The sequence below is a fragment of the Drosophila tropicalis genome, unplaced genomic scaffold (genome assembly GCF_018151085.1).
Source record: "Drosophila tropicalis isolate 14030-0801.00 unplaced genomic scaffold, ASM1815108v1 contig_463, whole genome shotgun sequence".
Classification (NCBI taxonomy): domain Eukaryota; kingdom Metazoa; phylum Arthropoda; class Insecta; order Diptera; family Drosophilidae; genus Drosophila; species Drosophila tropicalis.
In genome coordinates this window covers 675,685-696,244 of record NW_027172929.1, presented here as the reverse complement: position 1 = coordinate 696,244, position 20,560 = coordinate 675,685, and the positions used below count along the sequence as shown (strand labels likewise).

General features: G+C 39.8%; 2 protein-coding genes across 4 annotated transcripts in view; one reads left to right on the top strand and one right to left on the bottom strand.

Moving 5' to 3' along the window:
* Positions 1-15,090, top strand: part of rols (rolling pebbles) — a 49,224-nt gene extending 34,134 nt beyond the window's left edge. For 2 of the 3 annotated variants that reach the window (XM_068287190.1, XM_068287188.1), the window contains exons 4-6: positions 9,262-9,781; positions 11,050-14,417; positions 14,498-15,090. In XM_068287190.1, the coding sequence (XP_068143291.1) occupies positions 9,262-9,781; positions 11,050-14,417; positions 14,498-14,791 (4,182 nt within the window). In that variant the 3' untranslated portion in view covers positions 14,792-15,090. Of the gene's footprint in view, positions 1-9,261; positions 9,782-9,944; positions 10,272-11,049; positions 14,418-14,497 lie in introns of all 3 variants that reach the window. The other variant, XM_068287191.1, reaches the window with a different exon arrangement.
* A 45-nt stretch (positions 15,091-15,135) lies between these two features.
* On the bottom strand, positions 15,136-20,516 carry LOC137574790 (sodium-independent sulfate anion transporter). The gene is made up of 6 exons (XM_068287206.1): positions 20,379-20,516; positions 17,266-17,877; positions 16,920-17,195; positions 16,181-16,853; positions 15,939-16,118; positions 15,136-15,714 (listed from the first exon to the last, which is right to left on the bottom strand). The coding sequence occupies exons 2-6, from the start codon at positions 17,857-17,859 to the stop codon at positions 15,593-15,595; spliced, it is 1,845 nt and encodes a 614-aa protein (XP_068143307.1). The 5' UTR covers positions 17,860-17,877; positions 20,379-20,516; the 3' UTR covers positions 15,136-15,592.
* Between the last annotated feature and the right edge of the window lie 44 nt (positions 20,517-20,560).

Sequence of the window (20,560 nt, the reverse complement as noted above, 5' to 3'; positions counted from 1 at the left end):
CGCGCTTCACCAATAACAACGACTTAGAACCGTGGAAAAAAAAGAAGAAGAAGAGTGTGTGTGTGACAGTGCGAGACAAAGACGGAGAGATCAAAAGTCAAAGGAGCTTCTGCAACTATTATCGATAACATTACGATTGATCGATAATTATGCAAATGTTTTCTATCGATTGTTTAAGACGTCCAATTGGAATATTACAAGACCTATTGGAAAAATTTCTCAAATCAAAATAAACCATTTTACGTAATAATTTTGATTAACTGTTTAGAAACTTTTTGCGCTTACGACATGTCCAATTAAAATGAATTTAAATTTCGCTCACATTAGAACAATTACTTGTTAGTCTAATATGATTAAACAATAACTGCAATTAAGCTTAAATGGCTGATAATGAAATTGCATTAAATTGTCCATATCATTTACCACACTAATCCATCATTGTTTTGTTAGTCGCCGAGTAACATGCAACTTGTCGCACTGTTTTTGTCGCGCCACCTGCTGTTGCACACACACAAACACACACACACATACTTGGACAATTCGTTTATTTAAGCGCCCTCTAATTAACACAATGCAAAACTACCCATTTATCAATTTATAAACGAGAGAGAGAGAGACCGACAGCAAACCATACACTAATTAGCTAGCTAGTTAGTTGTTGTTGTTGATCGAAAAGAATTTTGCTTGCCATTTTCTCTCTATATCGCATGTAATATGCAAATTAGTTAAACGTCGAGTTAGTTGTGGTTGACTAATAAACGTAAATTGTTGGAAATTGTTGTCTAAATAGCCACGAAGAAAAAAAAAAAACCCCACAAAATGAAATGTTCATTTGGCATTTAATAGAACTGCATATACTATGTAGAAGTGGGCGTGACCGCCATGGCAATTTAATTGTGACGAATGTGTAATGGCATTAAGTATTTATAAAAGATTTTCATGGTTTTGCCCTCTCAACAATGTGAGGAGGAAAACTCACAAAGTCAGTGTCAATTCGACTCTGTTTTGAAAATCGAATACGAAATCTAAAGACGTTTGTTTTTTTTAGTTAACAAAATGCATCTGAGATAACACTTAGATTGATATAGTTTTGCCTGTAAAGACCTTTTTAAAGAGGTCACTATAGTATGTATGTATAATGGAATAGATTCTGAGTATACATATTACGCATACGCCAAGTATACTAATGGAAACACTTTTGGTCAAGGAAAAATATTACAAAATTGGCATTAAAATCTAATTAGCTTTTGATACGTATACTTAATATTCGTTGTCGTTCGCTGAGATGCAGAATTAAGTTATTTGGCTTAATAGATTTCTCTCCTGCTCTCTCCTGCCAAGTTATCTCTCCTTTCTCCGTCTCTTGCTTGATCTCCACTGCCTCCTGCTGTCTGATCTATCCTTTATGTTGGTTATCATTCATTTCTATCGAAAAGGTGTCAACATGTTTTATGCTTTTCATTTTGCACTGTTCCACCTTCAAGTCAAAGATACAAGGGGCACGGCCTTTTTTTTTTTTGCCATTCATCTGCCAGGGCTGTCAAATTAATTTCAGTCTTGAAATTTATTTCGCCTTGCCTCTGGCCAGCTAAATGATTAATTTGAACATTTCTTTTCTGCTGTTTCTTTTTGTTTTTGCATTTATTGTGTTGTGTTGTACCTTTTTATATAATACTACAAAGTTGTTGTAGTTGTACATATGTATATGTATCTGGCAAGATAATTTCATATTTCAGGGAAACAACAACAACAACAAGAGCAACAAGAGCAACAACAGTCAGTAAGTCAGTCAGGCCCTGTTTTTATTTCAACTTTCTTTTTAATTTATCATTTTTAACCTTTTGCTGTTTTTGTGCTTTTTTTTTTTTTGTAAACAAATTTTCATTCCTTTGGTTTATATATGTATATATATTCATTTTTTTTTGGTTTTTGTTTTATCTTTAATTGCATTTCATGGCAGGCTTTAATTTACTTGTTGGCAAATTGAAATTTGGGCCAATAAAATAAAAAATAAGACAAGAAAATAAAATACACAGATAAGACTGGTAATTTGTTTTATATATGTATGCATCCCTCTCTCTCTCTCTCTCTCTGTTTATATGTATTTATGTAGGTACTCAGCCCCCTCCCCAACCATCTCCCCCTCCCAACAACTAAGTTGAATTCAGATTTCAGCAAGTTAAACTCAATTTGCAGCGTTTTAAGGTGGGTGTGTGATATGGTCAGCAAATCCGAAATTGGATTTAAGTAAATTTGGGTTAAGTGGCAAGAATGATTAACCATGTATGTTTGTATGTATGCTCCATGCCACATAAAGGGCCTCAAGTTAATTCTACAGACAAGTCTTTATCATTGTGAAATTTAACTCCAAACTTACCAATTACAAAGGAAATCGTTTCCTTCATTAGATTGATCGATTGATTGAAGTATTTATCAGGTGTAGGTGACGACGATAAACGCATTTTCAAATGATTAACACCAACATGAAATTTATGAAAAGAAGTGCTGAAATATTTCAATGCAATCAACATGAGGCCCTCTAATTTGGCCTTATCGAGAGCACACGGCTCTTCAGCTACCATTTAAAAAGAGGGCTTTCACTTTCTAAGCCAAGACAAATAAACATTATTGAACCCAAAACTGAGACCCAGAGCCAGAGCCAACTCAAAAGGTGTTACATCTAAGGTGTTGGCGGCATTTTTTGTTGTGTTGATTTTACCAAATTGTTGCTAATTAAACAATTTGTTATTTGCTCATCGTAGACGATTGCATAAGCTAATATATAAGTATTTAGAGGGAGACAGAGAGAAAGTTTTCTTGAGTTTTCCTTGAGTTAATAATTTGTATCTTTGGTTGAAACTTTTTGCCAATGCAATGCAATTATTTATGTTCTTTCGACTTTCCCCGCATTTATTATAAATGTTTTTGTTTTTGTGGCGAGGGGCTTTCCTTTGATCATTAAACATGACCCATAAGTCAATTATGTGCCGAGACAATAGTCATCTCTTGAGATTAGTTACACTTAACTAAGCTTCAGCTTCAGTTCCATCTCCAGTTGAAGTGTTTGTGTTTTCGTCTCTACGTGTGTGCTTCGGTTTCGGTCATCAGGTCGTTGTAAGTGCCAACACTTGATAGTTATTTACCGTAAATGCTTCGTCCATATCCATTTCGGATATTTCGGCATGCCTAGCACGTTTCACACATGTCGAGAGAAGAAGAAAATGAAATAACTAACAACAACAACAATAACCAACTGCAACAGTAAGAGGGTCATAAATGACCCATACGCTCGATCTTTCTCCCTCTTTCTTTCTAAGTACTAAGTCTCCGACTCCAACTCGGACTTCATTTCGACTCTGGAGCAAAAGAGGCATTAGAAAGCTTTATGGTTGCAAGTGCAATGGATTTTATGCTCAACTTGTTCTCGTTACGTTAACATTTTCAAAATGCATTTCACTTTCCCAGAAATCATTTGCCATCAATACACAGCACAGCTTGATTTGCACTCTCTCTCTCTCTCTCCCTCTCTCTCACACACACACATTATAAAATGCACTTTAACTTAATTAAACAAAACTCTATGGCAACAATCGAAAATTTCGTTGATTAACCAATGGGAAAATTTAGTACTTGAATTTCAAGAAACGACTTTGAGTTACCATTTAGAGATTTAATATTTCAATTCCTAGGAATAAGTTAATATAGTTAGTTGAAATATCAAGTAGTTATCAAGTAGAGCTTAGCAGGAGCTGAAACTTTGGCAGAAAACTATAATCAAAGGATCACATGTCGTATGCTTAATGCATTTTATAAGCTAAGTCTGTAGTTGGGATTACATGTCGTATGCGTAATGTATTATTCTAACTTTTTGTTCATTCTTTTTCAATTCCTATTTTCGATTAGTTCTATTTCTGTTATAAGCCAAACTCAATATACCCCTTTTGTTTGGGTTATACAGGGTATTTGTGTGGCTACAAGACTATTGTTCCCATGTAATTTGATGAGCTTCATTTTTATGATCTTCAAGTGCTTTCCCAGGTTTATGCTCGTATTTCTGTTTCTGTTATTTTTCTCTTTTTTAATAGATGAACTTTCAAATGTTTTGACTTCTGCTGAAGCGCTTCTTTTTGACCAAAATACTAAAAGGATTGTTCGCTTTCCAAAATGCCGTAAATAAACCAAACAACTGGCAAAGATACTAACTAACCAACAAATACAAATACAACAGGTTCATTTCACTGTTGCCAACATATTTAGCATATATTCACATGATCGTTGTACTTTATTATTCAGTTGTTGTTGGTGGTGTTTTGGGCTTGGATATTTTCTCACCCCTTTCACCTCTCTTTCAGAGGTTATCTCCACTAACTACACTCTTTGGCATGTATATCTCTCGGTCTCTGTCTTAGTTAGTTGCTGGCATGTCGTCTCTCGTTTATCTCTGCCGCTTCCTCAAATAAATCGCACGGCATTTGCATGTTGAGAAACAATTTCTCAGGAGTAGGCCCACAGACCAAGTCGATGTCAGAGCCTCCTCCGCCTTTGATGGCGATGGTCATAATATTTTTTCGGTTAACTTCATTTCATTTTGCGCAATTCGGTTGTCGTCGAGCAGCTTTAGCTTTTATTTATCGATGCCACGCATCGATCGTTCCAAATGAAATGCATTAATTTTCTTGCACTTTTTCGACATGTTCACACAGCATTTTTACCACTAGATACAATACATATACATACATATGTATGTATGTATGTGTGTACCTAGAGTATGCAATTAATTATGAGAAAATGTAAATGTGTTCAATTGAATATTTTTTTTCAATATTTTCTCACTCACACCCAATATACACGAAACATTGGGTATAACTTTATTTGTTTATTTGCTCAACTGATTAATTTTGCTTGTGTGTGTGTGTGTGTGTGTGTGTGATCGGGCTTAGTATCAAGTTGGTGTTGGGGCTTTTGTTTATCGTTTCATTAGTCCAAGATTTTTGTTTCCCCCATGGATTTGTGAAAGTTTAAGAAATTGTGTAAGAGTCAATGCATCACAGATATTTCTTTGTATTGCATTTATAATGACAATCAATAATAAGATAACATTATCTTGATCTTCTTCAAGCTTTATGGGAAATACTTGAATTTTGAATTTCAGTCTTTTTGCTCCTTAGAGTATGCTACAGTATATTGAGTTGAGAGAAATGTAACAAAATTATTTTATTAATGCAATTAAAGATCAACCAGAAGTTTGAGTAAACAAAAGTTAATTAATCTATTAAAGTTTTTCAAAAGTTCTTTCATAAATCACAAGGGCTCCCCCTTAAGTTATGCTAAGTTATTTGTATTGGTAGTTAAATTTTCAATTGATTTCCATGAATATAGTTAAGCAAACGAATCAAATGTCTAAAAATCATTAAGAAAACTCATTGCCACTTCTAAATATACCACCAAAAAAAAAAAAATGTAAGTAGAAGTACTTAATGTTTTGCTAGTAATACTTGAAATATTTCAACAGATATCAATAGAGAATGCAAATCAAATGCAAAATTCACTTTTTATCATCACGAAAAATCGTGGAATAGTCAACGAAATGTTATACCCTTTCCTCTAGAGAGAAGAATCTCTAGTTTCAATACGAATTTGTCATCTATTTGCTAGGGTATTCAAAATTCAGTGATCTTCTATGATTTTTAGGCCACCTTGACTATGCATTTAGGTAGTTTACTGACTTGTTTATTTGCCGTTTGCTTGATTTTGTGTACGTTTTTTTTCTTTAATGACATTTAAACAATTATTTTTCACAACACAAACTGTTTGCCCACACCCTAAGCCAACTGGAGAGAGAACCAAACAGCCAAGCCACGACACCAACCAACCAACCAACCAACCAACCAACCAGTCACCTGGCTGGCTAAGTTGGACACACAGACTCCAATTGGTGGTGTCACCATGTCTGGCACGGCCAAAAAAATCTGTGTGACGCTGTTCATGTTGTTGTTGCAGTTGTTCTTTTTACTTGCCCCGCAGCAAAAAACATAAGATTTGGCCTCCCCCTCCCCAAAAAGAAATAATAATTTCGAACCTGTTTTTCTTTTTTTTGTTTTTTGGGGGTTTTTTTTTTTTTTTTGTTATTTCGTTATTGCATACGAAAATCGAAATTCTTGAATGAACCATTAATCTTGTTGGCGGTGTTTGCGTCCGCCTCCGGGAGTCGGGAGGATATTGTTGGTAAGGGTGAGGAGGGGGGGAGGAGGTAGAGGGTCATTAAATGGCTGCAGTAATTGCATGGCCGGCTGCTGCACAGTTTTTCAGTTAGCTTTAAATTTTATGGTTTTTGATTAACCGAAATTTATATATACCCTATATGAAAATTAGAGTATATCAATACATCTTACCGTTCTAACTCAACTGACTAAGATCAAATGCTTGCAGGGTATTAGCAAGTCGTGGCCTCTACTTGACTTTCATGTTTATAAGTTTTTTTATAGTTCAGATGGTTAAGGGGGGCAATGGGTGGCTGGAAGTAAGTTAATGCCAGGCTTTAATCATATTGCAATTACAATCTACTTGGTTACAGTTACACCTGCATTTTACATATATTTCTTTATGTTTTTTGCTTTTTTTCTCCTCTGGTCTTGTTGTTGTTATTTTCAATTGCCAAAGTTCAACAATTATTAATTTTCTTATTGTTAGTAGCATTTTCAAAAAGTTCTCTTTGTGGATGATGTTGCCATTCAAAACTAAAAGTATTCATAAAAAATCAATTACTTTGCCCAAACTACTCAACTACTTTTTGGTATTAAACTAACATAATGAGCCTTAATGAAGTGTAAAACCATTTACTATATAAGAACTCTGATTGCAATTACAACAACAGTCATTTTGAAGTAATTAATAATTGAAAGATGTCAGTAATGGTATATATGTATACCAAATCGAAAAAGGAAGGTCTCAAGTTTCGGTGAGTGGGTTGCCTAATTGAGGTTCATTCACTCGCTTCATTATGGGCAATTTGTATTTACTGTTTTACTGTAGAAAAGTGAAAATCATTGCAGTTTTTCAATTAAAAGTTTTCCATGACATGAGACTGGGTGGTGCTGGTGGTGGTGGTGGCTTGGATGTCTTCGATAGCAGAGGCCGGCTATAATTTGTTAATTATTTTCCCAAACATAACTCGTGTGCCGGCTACAACTTAATCAAAATGATGTGGCCAATTAAAACGCCACCGCGGGATGCCGTCCACAAACAACAACGACAACAACAACAAACCAGCTTGCTCCACCTTGAGACGATCAATGCAAAAACTAGTTTAAAGAAAGCCTTTCTTTCTTTCCAACCAACTAGCCAAATGGCAAAACGAATCGCAGAGAAACATAGCACAACCAACTGAAGCTTAATTACACCACACAAAGCGTCGAATCGATACGTTAATCTAGCTGATCAATAGAGGGTTCCATTCGAAATGGCTTTAACTTTTTTGATCACCTTACTTAACGTATTAAAATGAATACTGAAAATATCTCAAAGGAGATGTTTTTGCGATAAAAGCTTTCAACTCGAGAGAGTTCATCACTCACATAGACAGGGACAGAGACAGAGACAGAGAGAGGTGGACAGGTGGACAGGTAGACACACAGAGCCATCGATAGATAACACCCAAAGAGAAGGCGACAGCCTGTGGGTTAACTGGCCATATACCTACATACATATGTACATACTCTGATGGCCAACATCCTACAACCACCATCCGCCATTCTCAACAGGAAGTGGGCGAGAAAAGCATCTCTTGATGCCTACAAGCAGTCTTTGGTTTTTTGTTTCTGTAAGTTTGCTAAAAGAACTGTCATTTGATATTGTCAATAGACATATGACAAATTCAACAATATCTTACCAATCGATCGAGTGGACTTAAGTATGTGGACGGGCATGTAAGGATGCCCTTTTCTTTACTTCTACAAACAACTTTCAGCAACTTTCTTATATGAAATGTTATTCCAATCCAAAATAATTCAATATTTTATGCAACTTTTATCTTATGGAAAATCTAAAGAAATTTTTGGTAGAATCCTCCTTTGGTGGAGCCTCCTTCCTAAGCCACCTGCCTCCACAATTCTTCTTCTTGATGTCTGTCTGCCTGTTGGTTGGTTAGTTGGTTACTCTGTCTCTCAATTAAAGCCTGTGTCTGTGTCTGGGCGACCAAAGCAACCAACCAATTTCGTCTTATTATCCCACACAAAACACGGGAACAGGTTTTTTTTTTCTCTCGGTTTTGGGTCCACTGAGGTCCAGACTGGGGGCAAGCAAACAAGCAGCCAACGCAGACACCAGATACCAAATGATTTGCAGTTCATTAAAGGCGAGAATCCCCCCTTCTAGAATATGTATGTATGTATGTAGACAGACAGAGGACTGACTAGAACTGTGTGATGACTAAGACATGAAATTGATTTCGCGACGACGCGTCGGATGGAGAAGAGGATGACGACGCGGACCAGGACGAGGACAACAAACGCAGACAGCCAACGCAAAGTCTGAAAATTGAACAGAGGCGTTCAATATGAGACTAAGAAGATGAAAGATTATTGGTTTCAAGTCTAGCACAAGTCAGTAGATTGCACTCCTGAGATGAAGATGGTCTGAGAAGCTAAGCCAAACTGGCAAGAGGTGATTTTGTGGTAACCAATTAGATGAAAAGAACATCTTTAAATACCAACTTAGACTTCGGCATAGTGAATAATTAGGTTTAGGTTTTGAATTTAAAGCCTTACTCTTTAGTCAAGGCAAATGAAATAGTTTTATAAGCTTAAAGGGAACTTAAATGATGCCTAGCCACATAACAAGAGAGGATGAGAGATAAACTTTAGAATACATTTGACATACTTAAGTTGAATTGTCCTTAAGATTCAAGGAAGTGTATATGTATGCACACTTATGATTGTGTAAGCCAAACATTTCTCCATTCTTCTTGGTCACTTAGTTATGCTTTCATTCCCGCCTTTAAATTTGTCCCACAGCTTGGGGCAGAGCACACACACACACACAGACACACCCATCCAACCATCCATCCTACATGAGCAATCAATGAGCTACGCCTGCCTTGGCTTTTCGTTTTTTTTTTTTTATATATTTTGGTTTTGGTTTTACCCAAACCTATTTCGCATTCTTCGCGTTTGGTTGTAATTTGTTGAACTTTCATCATTGATAAAACAAAAAAGCAAAAGAAAATTTTGCGACTCATTTTTCGACTCATTCATTCACTTGCAGCAACATCGCCAGGAGTCGCAGTCACCGGAGTACCATCGCTATGCGAGCATAGGCAAATTGCCACGGGCCACAGCTGCAACGGGCGCAACAACAACAGCAACAACAGCAATATCCGCAGCAGCAGCAGCAACATCGACAACATTGTCTAATAATGGCAACGGTCATATACAAACCGTCACTGTCGATGTACACCAACAACATCCGCATCATCATCCGCATCATCATCATCATCATCTTTATTCCCAGCAGCTGCAGCAGCAGCAGCAACATGGTCATCTTGTGGCAGGAGGCAAGCAGCAAATTATCATTCATAGCAGCAGCAATAACAACATTAGCAGCAGCAGCAACAACAACAACAACAACTTGCCATATAACGACTTGGCACCGCCAGCCTTTGCCACACCACCAACGCGTAGGCGTTTCTTTAATCACAAAAATCTGCGCAGTGCCCTGACCGGACATCGACGCACAGCCTCCAATGGAGGTTGTCCCATTGACACAGCATCGATACTATCGGGAGGTAAGTTTCGCTTATTCATTCATTCATTGTGGTGGCGGTAAATAAACTTGGGTCGGATTATCGGGGGGTCGGAGAAACCACGACATAGAACAACATATGAAAATTCATTATTCACCGAACCTCATCATCATATTCCTCAATACCAATCATCATCATTGTCCAGATAACCACCACGAACATCATCAGCATGAGCATCATCATCAACACGAGCATCATCGTGATCATCAGGGAAAGGAGACAAATGCCTTAAACACTTCAACATGCTCGGATTCGGCGGTCACTCGTCGTCGTCGTAAGAATGTCAGTAATAATAATTTGAAAACCTCAGCGGAACATGGAGCCAACAGTGAGAATCGCTTGAATCGTCTAAGCTTGGCCGGCACATCGGTCTATGCGGGTCATTTGTCGTCTTTGGTCTTTGGCAAAATCAAATCGCTGTGGAGCGTGAATTCATCAAACTCGAGCGAAATGGGACTCAATCAATTAGCAGGCATGGGCTCAATGTCATCGTTTAATAATTTCTAATTCATATAACTATTTTGCATGGTTTCTATTTTGTTCATAACCCCGACTACTAATCCGAAATATAAATGAATATCTTTAACATGTCAAGAGGGCAAGGTAAACCATATTTCAAACTCTTTCTCTGCTTCAGTTGATTGCAATTCTGCCAATTAGAATCCAGTAGTAATAATAGCCTACTTTTTTCTTCTTTTTCTTAAAATTCACAACTAGTTGACGCATTGAACAACTGCTATAACAAGATTACAATTGAGATTCTGTGATAATCATAGCTTAGAGACGGTTTACCAATCATTTCACACAAAAAGTATCTCGAAAAGTCAAATTTCTCTTTTGCTTCGTATAGTTGTAAGTCACAACTAGTTTTGCCCTTTGCCTACTGTCGAAAACTTGAGCCGTATTAACTTCAATTTAGTATAATATTATATTAGGTTTACCGATTATTTTCCAACTTACCATTGACTTTGAAGAAAACATATGTAGGATCCTTTGCTCTAAAGAAAGCGATGTTTCCTCTAGAATATGTCCTTATAGAAACTAAGATGTTTAAAGATGCTTAAGATAATTCCTTAGAATGTCCGTCATATGTTTTCAAGATTGATATCATTCTTGTAAGACATCTTAGGTTGTTTGATCTTGCTCCTCGTGCACTTGCATCTCTAACTCATAAGCTAATGTGTCTTGTTTGTGAAACCAAATGATTTTTGAACCACCGAGATTAAATTGAGACCATTTTCCATTCACAGGTAGCGATGTGCTCGATCATCATTCCTCGTTGCTGCTAAGCGAGAAGCAGCAAAAGGATCAGCTACATGCTAGGTTGGGGCTGCTCTTGAATGACAATTGCAACAATGGCAATAATTCCAGCAGCAGTGATCCTTCGGCGCATTCGACTAGCACGACCAGCAGCAGCGGTGTTGGCGGCGGTGGCAGCGGCGGCTGTGGCACCACCAGCAGCACCACGACAAGCAGCTCCTCCCAGAACATCAGCCCTGAACAGACTTTGGCCAGCGGCGGCTTACTCAGTGGCAGTCAATTGTCGGTGGCCACCACCCATGCCAAGGATGATGTCCTTAGTTTATCCAGTAAATTCAAAATGGGTTGCTCCATGCAAGATCATCATGTGTACGAGCCGGGAAAGTCCCGTAAGCCGGCAACTCGTCGCTCAGCCAGATCAGCCCAACAGACTGGTCCATCGGCTGGTGGTAGAGCGGCAGCAGCTGCTCTCGCGGCCGTTCAGCTGGCCCTGAAACCCTTGTTCTTTGAGGTGCCGTTGCAGGAACCCGATCCACCGTATGTGGGACGCCAGTGGCTGGTGCAGCAATTGTCCAACATTCTCCTGGGCACTGAGACGCGCGTGGTGCTTATCAACGGACAGCCGGGCACAGGGAAGACTGCCTTTTGCCTGCAGCTGGTGGATTACTCCTGCTTTGGCCGACGACGACGGCAGGTGCCCGAAGATCCGGATGGCATTTACAGTCAACTGCAATTACAGCTGGGCAACAATGAACGCATGCGGGGATTGGCCTCCCACATGGTGGGCTATCACTTCTGTCAGGCGGATGCCAATCTAACCTGCCAGGTGCCAGATTTCGTTCACTCCCTGGCCGCTCAGTTATGTCAGGCACCCCAGTTGACTGCCTATCGGGATTATTTACTCTCCGAGCAGCATTTACAGGATATATTGAGTGTGCGAGAATGCATTGCAGATGCCGAGCGAGTGATGCGCTTGGCCATCTTGGAGCCCCTGGCTCAATTGCATCGCGGCGGCAAGATACCAGCCAAGGTGGCTGTTATCTTGGTAGATGCCCTCTGCGAGGCGGAGTACCATAGACCCGATCATGGTCATACCATAGCCAGTTTTCTGGCCAAAATGACGCCACATTTTCCGGCTTGGCTCAAGCTAGTGGCCACCGTGCGTACCCAAATGCTGGAGCTGGTCAAGGCGCCGAGCTACACGCAATTAACCCTGGATAGCTGGGCCAGCAGTCAGTCACTGCAGCAGGATATGCTCGACTATATTAGTGCGCGTCTCTCCCACAGTCCGGAGATCCAGAATAATATTGTCGGCGGCAATGGCATGGGTAATGGTGGCAGCCTGAGCATTGGCTCCCAGTCTCAGCCAACCAAATTTGTCTCCCATTTGCAATCTCTGAGTCGCGGCTCAATGCTCTATGCCAAGTTGATATTGGATCTTATTGCACGTGGCCAATTGGTTATCAAATCCTCGAGCTACAAAGTTCTGCCCGTCTCCCTGGCCCAGATATTTTTGTTGCATTTCAATTTACGTTTTCCGACTGCACGCAGTTTCGAGCAGGCGGCTCCCATACTCAATATCTGCCTGGCTGCTCTCTATCCATTGACGCTGGACGAGATCTACTACAGCATCGAGGCTCTAACCCACGGACAGGAGCCGCTGAGTTGGCCAGAGTTTATGCAACGTTTTAAGCTCTTGGATGGCTTCCTGATCAAACGCTTGGACAACACATACATGTTCTTTCACAGCTCCCTAAGGGAATGGCTGATGCGACGGGATGAGGGCGAATCCACGAAATTCATGTGCGATGCCCGTTTGGGTCATGCAGCCATAGCGTTTCGTATGTCGCGCCTGCAGGCTCCACTGCAGCCCCAATTGACACTGGAATTGGGTCATCACATGCTCAAGGCCCATCTCTATGGAAGCGCCAGTCAGGCGATACTCTCACCCCGGGATTTACAATCATATTGGCTAGCTGGGGCAGCTGATAACATTTCAGCTGCTTTGGGTTCCCTACGCAATGTCTACAGTCCCAATCTGAAGGTGTCTCGCCTCGTCTTGTTGGCAGGCGCTTCGCCAAATCATCGCACCGACTACATGGGCGGTGCTCCCATTCTATGCATAGCAGCACATGAAGGAATTTTGCCTATGGTCAGTCTTTTGCTGGAATTCGGTGCAGATGTTGGACTAACCAATAGCCAAGGCTGTTCACCACTTGTCCTGGCCGCCATGCGTGGTCATTGCGATGTAGTGCGTCCCCTGGTGGCTGCCGGCAGTAGCCTTGGTCAATTGGATATCACGCAACGTTGTGCCTTGGTTCATGCCGCTCGCATGGGTCATTTGAGTGTGGTGAAGTATCTGTTGGCCTGTGATTGGACGCCACGTCCCAATTCGCAGGATGTGTCACGGTCTGTCGCCTTGCAACAGGCTCTGATAGGTGCCGCCGCCCAGGCCCATGTTAAGATATTGGAAGATCTCTTGGATCTGAATGAGAACGAATACGATCTGGATATAAATGGCCTGGAGCCGAGCAGTGGGGAGTTGGCCCTTACGGCAGCCGGACGACATGGCTGTGTGGATGTCATAAATATCCTGTTGTCCCGTGGGGCACAGATCAATGCCAGGAATCGTCAGGGTTTCACTGCCCTGTGGCTGGCCGTTAAGGAGGGACACTTGAGTGTTGTGGAACAATTGCTGCAGCGGGGAGCCCTTCTGGACGAGCATTTGGGCGAGAATCGTAAGACGCCTCTGATGATTGCCGCCGAGGAGGGTCATCTGGAGCTGTTGGAATTACTGCTGGCACGCGGCTCTAACTTGGAGGCCCAGGATCATGAGGGGTTCACTGCCCTCAGCTGGGCTTGCCTGCGCGGGCATTTGGCTGCCGCGAAATGCCTCATTGAGCAGGGCTGCAATCGCCATCACGAGGACCATAATGGACGCACGGCTCTGGATTTGGCTGCCTATCAGGGTGCGGCCAGTATGGTGCTTTATATACTCGAACAGGGTGGCAATCTGGAGCACATCGATGTGCATGGCATGCGTCCATTGGATCGTGCCATTGCCTGTCGCAATATCCAAGCTGTCCAGGTTTTCCTGCGCAAGGGGGCCAAACTAGGACCCACCACCTGGAGCATGGCCATGGGCAAACCAGAGATTTTGGTGGTTCTACTCAATAAACTGCTCGAAGATGGCAATGTACTGTATCGCAAGAATCGCTTTCAGGATGCCGCTCATCGTTATCAGTATGCCTTGCGTAAGATCTCTGGCCTCGAGCAGCTGCTGGAGAGGAATGCCGTGTTTGCCCAGCTGCGTACGAATCTTTTGCTGAATCTGTCACGCTGCAAGCGAAAATTGAATGTAAATATAACACTCAAACTCATTGCATATCCAGTCGATACTTACTCTAGCTCCCTTTCTCTTTCACTGTCTCCTTTCAGGAACTTGATGCTTCTATAGATTTGGCCACGCAAGCCATTCTCCAGAAACCCAACAGCTATGAGGGCTACTATGCCCGGGCCAAGGCGCGCATGGAGCTGGGCTCCTTGAACGAGGCCCTTGTGGATGCCAACGAGGCCATGCAACAGGCTGCCCAAAGCGGTGTTCTCTGCGAGGTGGTCGAGGTCCTTAAACGCATCCAAGCGGAGCTGCTTACCCGCATCTCATCCAGTGAGGATCACAATCTGAATGCCGGTGCCGTCTATGAATCTCATCAGGAGATCACCGATTTGTAAATCACACACACACACACACACACACAATCTATATAACTAATGTTTTAACTAATTAACAATCTTAAAATTAGTCTCCATCCCCCACCACACACCCCTTAAACCCCTTTACTTAACTATTTATTCTATTTTTTTTTCGAAATATTTGCAATGATCTATATAGATATATATATACCATATTTTTTTTTTTTTTTTTTTAAATCACTCGCATGTAAAAAATTAAATTAAATTTAAATGTTAAGTTTCAATTCGTATGCGAAATAAGTGCGATTTTTTTTTTAAGATCAAATAGAAACTATTTAAATAAAAAAAAAAGCAACAATTCTTTTTCTACATTTAAAATTTCATCATTTAATGAGACTCAAATCTATCTGTCTCTCCATCTCTTTCTATACATATAAAACATTATACAAAAAACAAAAAAAAAAAAAAAAAGAAACTTATTCCTATATATATGTATATATACAATTTAGGTCTAAGCGATAAACGATTCGAAATCATGAATAGGAATAGGAATAGGAATGTAAGAATTGAAGATGAGTTTTTGGACTTATACATATAGGAATACTAGAAACGGCAGAGAGTTTAATATGGGACAAACAAAATACCCATATACATATATATATATATATATATATATATAGTACATTAATAACACCACAGAAAGTAAAGAGAGCTTAATATAGAAGCTAATATTTACGGCTTAGGCTATTCAATAGATATTTATGAATCGACGAATCCATTAAATAAATCTTAGACAAACTAATAGGTAAAATGTTGTTCACACAATTCCACAATTGACTTTTAGGTTCCATTGCCATTTAGTTTACTCAACTCGGTGGGCTCATCCGTAGGCAGATTTCTATGGATTAGCTGAGATTCCACCAAAGGAGCTGTAACTTGCAATTGCAGCTCATAGTCATGGGCTAGAATAAGAAAATGGGAATAGTCAATTACACAGCAAAGCAAGAGCAGAGATAGCTAACAATTATGAACTGGAATGACAGATGGATGATAGAAGGTGAGCCAATTAACAAGCAACTACAGTGGCTGTAAATGAGAGCATCAAAAGCAGAGGTAACTTTAAGAATTAGGAAGGGGAACAACATAAAGATGGACATTATATCAAATATATGAATGTATAGCTCACTTTGTTCCAGCAAACATTCCAAATCATCGGGTGTATCGATAGTGGGGAAATCTATATTGGTGGACTCTTTCAGTATTAGGCCAATATCCTTGTGAGCGCTCATTAGAAACAATGGAACATTAGCCTTGGCAAGCTCTTTATGAAGTGAGCCCATGCCACGTGCAGCTGTAAAATCAAAATCTGCAAATGCAAACCAAAAATTAGTTGATCTTGACTAAAAAGTTCTCGAGTTTCGAGCTCACCGTGAACATGTGCACAGTCCAGGACCACGGGAGCTGTTCCATGGATTGACAGCGCTTTGGATATACCCGAACGCACCCATTCGATGGCTGGGAAATATAATGAACTATGCTTCGGACGTATGAGTATATAGTTAATGCCATTGATTGTCTGCAATTTGGATACACTAAGAACAGGACGTGCCGCCCTATAGACTAAGAAAGCCACATCCGCTCCAACGCCCAATAGTAGGCCAATTTCCACGCCCACAGCCAGGCTCATCACGAATGTAATGGCTCCTGGTAACAATTCACGACGACTGCAACGCCAAAGTGGTTTAATAACTTCAAATTCAATCATAAATATCACAGCCGAAATGATGACAGCACTGAGGGCTGCCTTCGGTATATATTGGAAATATGGAGCCAGCAGGCCAAGGGCAAGCAGCACCAGAACACTGGTATAACAACCGCCGATGGGTGTTCTTACGCCACTGGCATGATTGACAGCACTGCGGGAAAAGGATCCAGTCACTGGCATGGAGCTGCAAAAGGCACCACAAATGTTACTCATCGAGAGGGCCACCAATTCCCTGGTCGGGCTCAGACCAGCTCCACCAAATGCCTTCGAAATGGCCACATTTCCAAGCACAGCAATGATTGGTAATATAATCATCGATGGTCCAAGTTCAGAGAGCTAACATAAAAGATAAAGAAAAAGATGTTAAATATAGAAATCCAATGCCAATCTCTATTTGCTTACCATGGCCTCAAAATCCTGTGATATTTGAGTACCATTCTTGCCCACAATTGTTGTCTCAAATTTAGGCAAGGCCACGTTTGGTAAACCGCTCTTAACCTTGCCGGTAAGAATGTACGGACATGTTTCCATCTGCTCGCATGTGGAATAGGCCAACACACTGGCTACTAGAACAACCAGAGCATTTCTACCAGTGGCTATAACCCAAATTGTGCCGCTTATCAACTGTTGGGCTCGCAAACTTCGCACTCGATTCGCCAGTTTAACATTTTTTAGTTTCTAAAGGAAGTCGAGAAAAGATTGAAAGTTAAAACCGGGAGTTTTGTTTTCCTGAAATATTATGGCTTACCCGCAATAGAAGCAGCACTATAATGGAAGTCAATCCCAGGGTAACATCACCCTGTCTAACATGCTGCAGATTACCAAACACGGATCTCATGGTATTAATAAAATCCGAGCCCGAACCACCGCGCAATCCAAGCAATCCCTTTAACTGCGAAGTGCCTATTATAACAGCTGTGGCCGAGGTGAAACCCACTGTGACTGGCAGCGAGATAAGATCAACCAAGGCTCCCAATTTCAGCACAGCCATGGCCAATTCCACTACTCCCGATATCAGGCACAATAGAATGGCATATGTTGGTCCCGAACCCAAACCGAAACCTGTATGCCGACTGGTCATCAAGGCCAGCAGTGCTGTTGGTCCAATTGTCACCTGACGACAGCTGCCAAGCAGAGCATACACAATCCCACCAACAAATGCCGAGTACAGGCCATATTGTGGTTCCAGACCAGCTAATGTGGCATAGGCCAGACCTTGGGGCAAAACTGTGAGGCCAACCGTAATGCCAGCAATGAGATCAGCCACCGCATCCTGGGCGGTATAGCCATGCAGCCACTTAAGGCCGGGCAACAGGCGATAACCCAAATCCTTTAGCGCCATTTTGTATATAACAAGGCTCTGTAATTGTTAAGAAAATAGGAATATATTAACTTTCAGAGAAATGCTGATCCTGGAACTACCTTCTAATTCTAATAAATTAAAGATCAACTGGGCCTTTAACTAAAGAAATCGTTCACCATGCGTTTTAGAGTCTAGAATTTAAATTTAGTATGAAAATTTAAACGAAATCGACCAACTTAAAGCCAATTTCGATTGCGGGAATGCCTAAATGACTGTTCGGTCTATTGATTATTATCATAAATAACTTTGCTCACAATAAAGTCAGAAGGCAAAATGATATCTTTATGCTCTGATATCATAAATTTTATACTATCGATTATGTCAGTTAATGCTTTACACACTTTACGAAACAAAGAATTGAGAAGTTCAACGACTGGATGATATATATTTGCATATATCAAAATATCATATCAAATAAATATTTACATAAACGCAAATGAGACAAGAAACTAAGCACCAAAGAAGTTGATTTGTATGCAAAATTGAAAATGAAACTAGAAACGAAATGCCTGGAAATTTACATATGTAAAAGTTCTAAATGGATGGACTCGACTAACAATTTGGCCGATATTATGTGACATTGATTAAACTGAAAATGAAAAAACACGTTAAGGGCATTATACTAAAAATAAATTGTAGTTGTTGTTTATACATTTTTTGTGATAAGAGGAACTCATGTAGAAATTTCACTATTTTTCCAAATTTTCATTGAATTTTTTCAAAAAAACAAAATAACTCGCACAAATATTTACACAATTGTTTCTTTTGACACCAAAAATAAGCACGTTCCACACAATTTGAAAAATAAAAAATTATACAAATTGTATTCTAGACCCAAGAGCTCTGTGTATACTTCCACTTCGGCAGTTGGCCAAAGACTGAGGCAGGGCAGGCAGCAAAAGCCTCGTGAAAATCTCTCGATAGCCAGGCAGATCGCGTGCCGAAGATTGCCACTGGGTTTGGGTCACACGACCATTTCCATTTCAATTGGCTTTAATAGGCGGAGGAGAGTCGTTTGGAAACGTGATCATAGTATGTAGTAGTAGATCATAAAATCCATAAACGCAAATTAAATTTCAAGTGTTTTGATCAATGATTTTTGCTTTGTTTACAGACTATTCATTTATCTGCAATTGTGATGATGATGAATCGATATATTAATAATGGTGTGTGTGACTATGACTAGTAATAGCTAGAATATATTATATATACACATATGTACATATGTATGTAGACACACCAAGTATTCAATCATGGACGGATCTGGAATATATATATTTGGAGGGGGGACTGACCACAAAACCACTTTGAAATTTTAAAAGGCGTAAAGAGAGTCGAAGTGGAACAAAAGGGGCGTATGTGTATCCCTTCCGGACTGCACCCTTGAATTCGTGCATATTTCCATTAGTATAAAACGATTTTCAACATTTTTTTTGAAATTTTTCGTTGCATACTTTAGGAAATAAGAAAATATATTAAGTATACGCCCTATGAGCTATTTGGATTCGGTATGTAATTCTAATTCGATAGTGAATATCGTATTTGGCCATATCAAAATCTGTTGCCGTTGTCATTATCAATATTGACGAATATACGGAAATCAGTTGGAAACTTTTTACAAATCAATTGAATTCAAGTGGGTCTAATCAGTACTTCGAGATAACGGGAAAATATTGTACATATGTATGTGCTTAAATATTTCATTTGCATGTGAAATTGAAAAAAATAAGAGTCAAAAGTTTTTTGCTTTGCTTTAATAACAGTTTGTTAACCCTTGCCGTGTATACCCTTACCCGAAGAATCGAGATTATTCGCTACATCAAAAGCCAAAGAAATGACAATAGGAAGGGATAACTATAAACTATGGAGAATTTAAAGATTACTACTTTAGTTAGGGTATATAAATGTGCGGCTTTGAACAACAATTTTTGTTGGACTTTCTGTTTAAGTGGAGTTGGTGAAATTGAAGCCGATGGAATTGGGGGCTATCGAAAAACTGAACATATGAAAAAAAGAAGAGGATAAAAAGAGGGATGGTGATGGGGCAAGGGGAGGGAGACAATACATAATTGTTGATTGTTGACATCGCCGTGATGGAATTCGCGCTTTTTTGTTGCTGTTGTTGTTGTCGTGTCAATGGCCAGACAGACGGTGGTTAATAAAACAAAACTAGTTTTTGTTAACACTCCAAAACAAAAACAGAAAAAAAGTAAATGAAGTGAACAGAAGAGAGCAATGAAAACAGGTAAAACGTTTCTTTAGTTCGAGGAATTTATTTTTAAAATTAGCTAAATTTGCAAGATTCCACAAATAGGCCAAGGTAGAGAAGAAAGTATCACACACACAAAAGAGCGCGCACACACACACACATATATATATATATAAATAAACAACACCAGGAAAACAATAGGTTACACCAAATTAGGCTTAAGCCCTCAATTTATAATTAATAAAACTTTTAAATCAAAATTTATTTAGTTTAGTTTTTTTTTAGTTACCGGCAAATTGTTTGCTGTTTGCTTTGATTTGCAATTCCTTATTGGACTCCATGGCTAATGATGGCAAAATTAATCATATGAAACACAATAATCGATTAATTGAGTTTTTGCCATCACTATCTATGGCGTTAGTTTACACGTAGTTTACATTACGTTATGCTACGTGCTAATCAGCTGTTTAA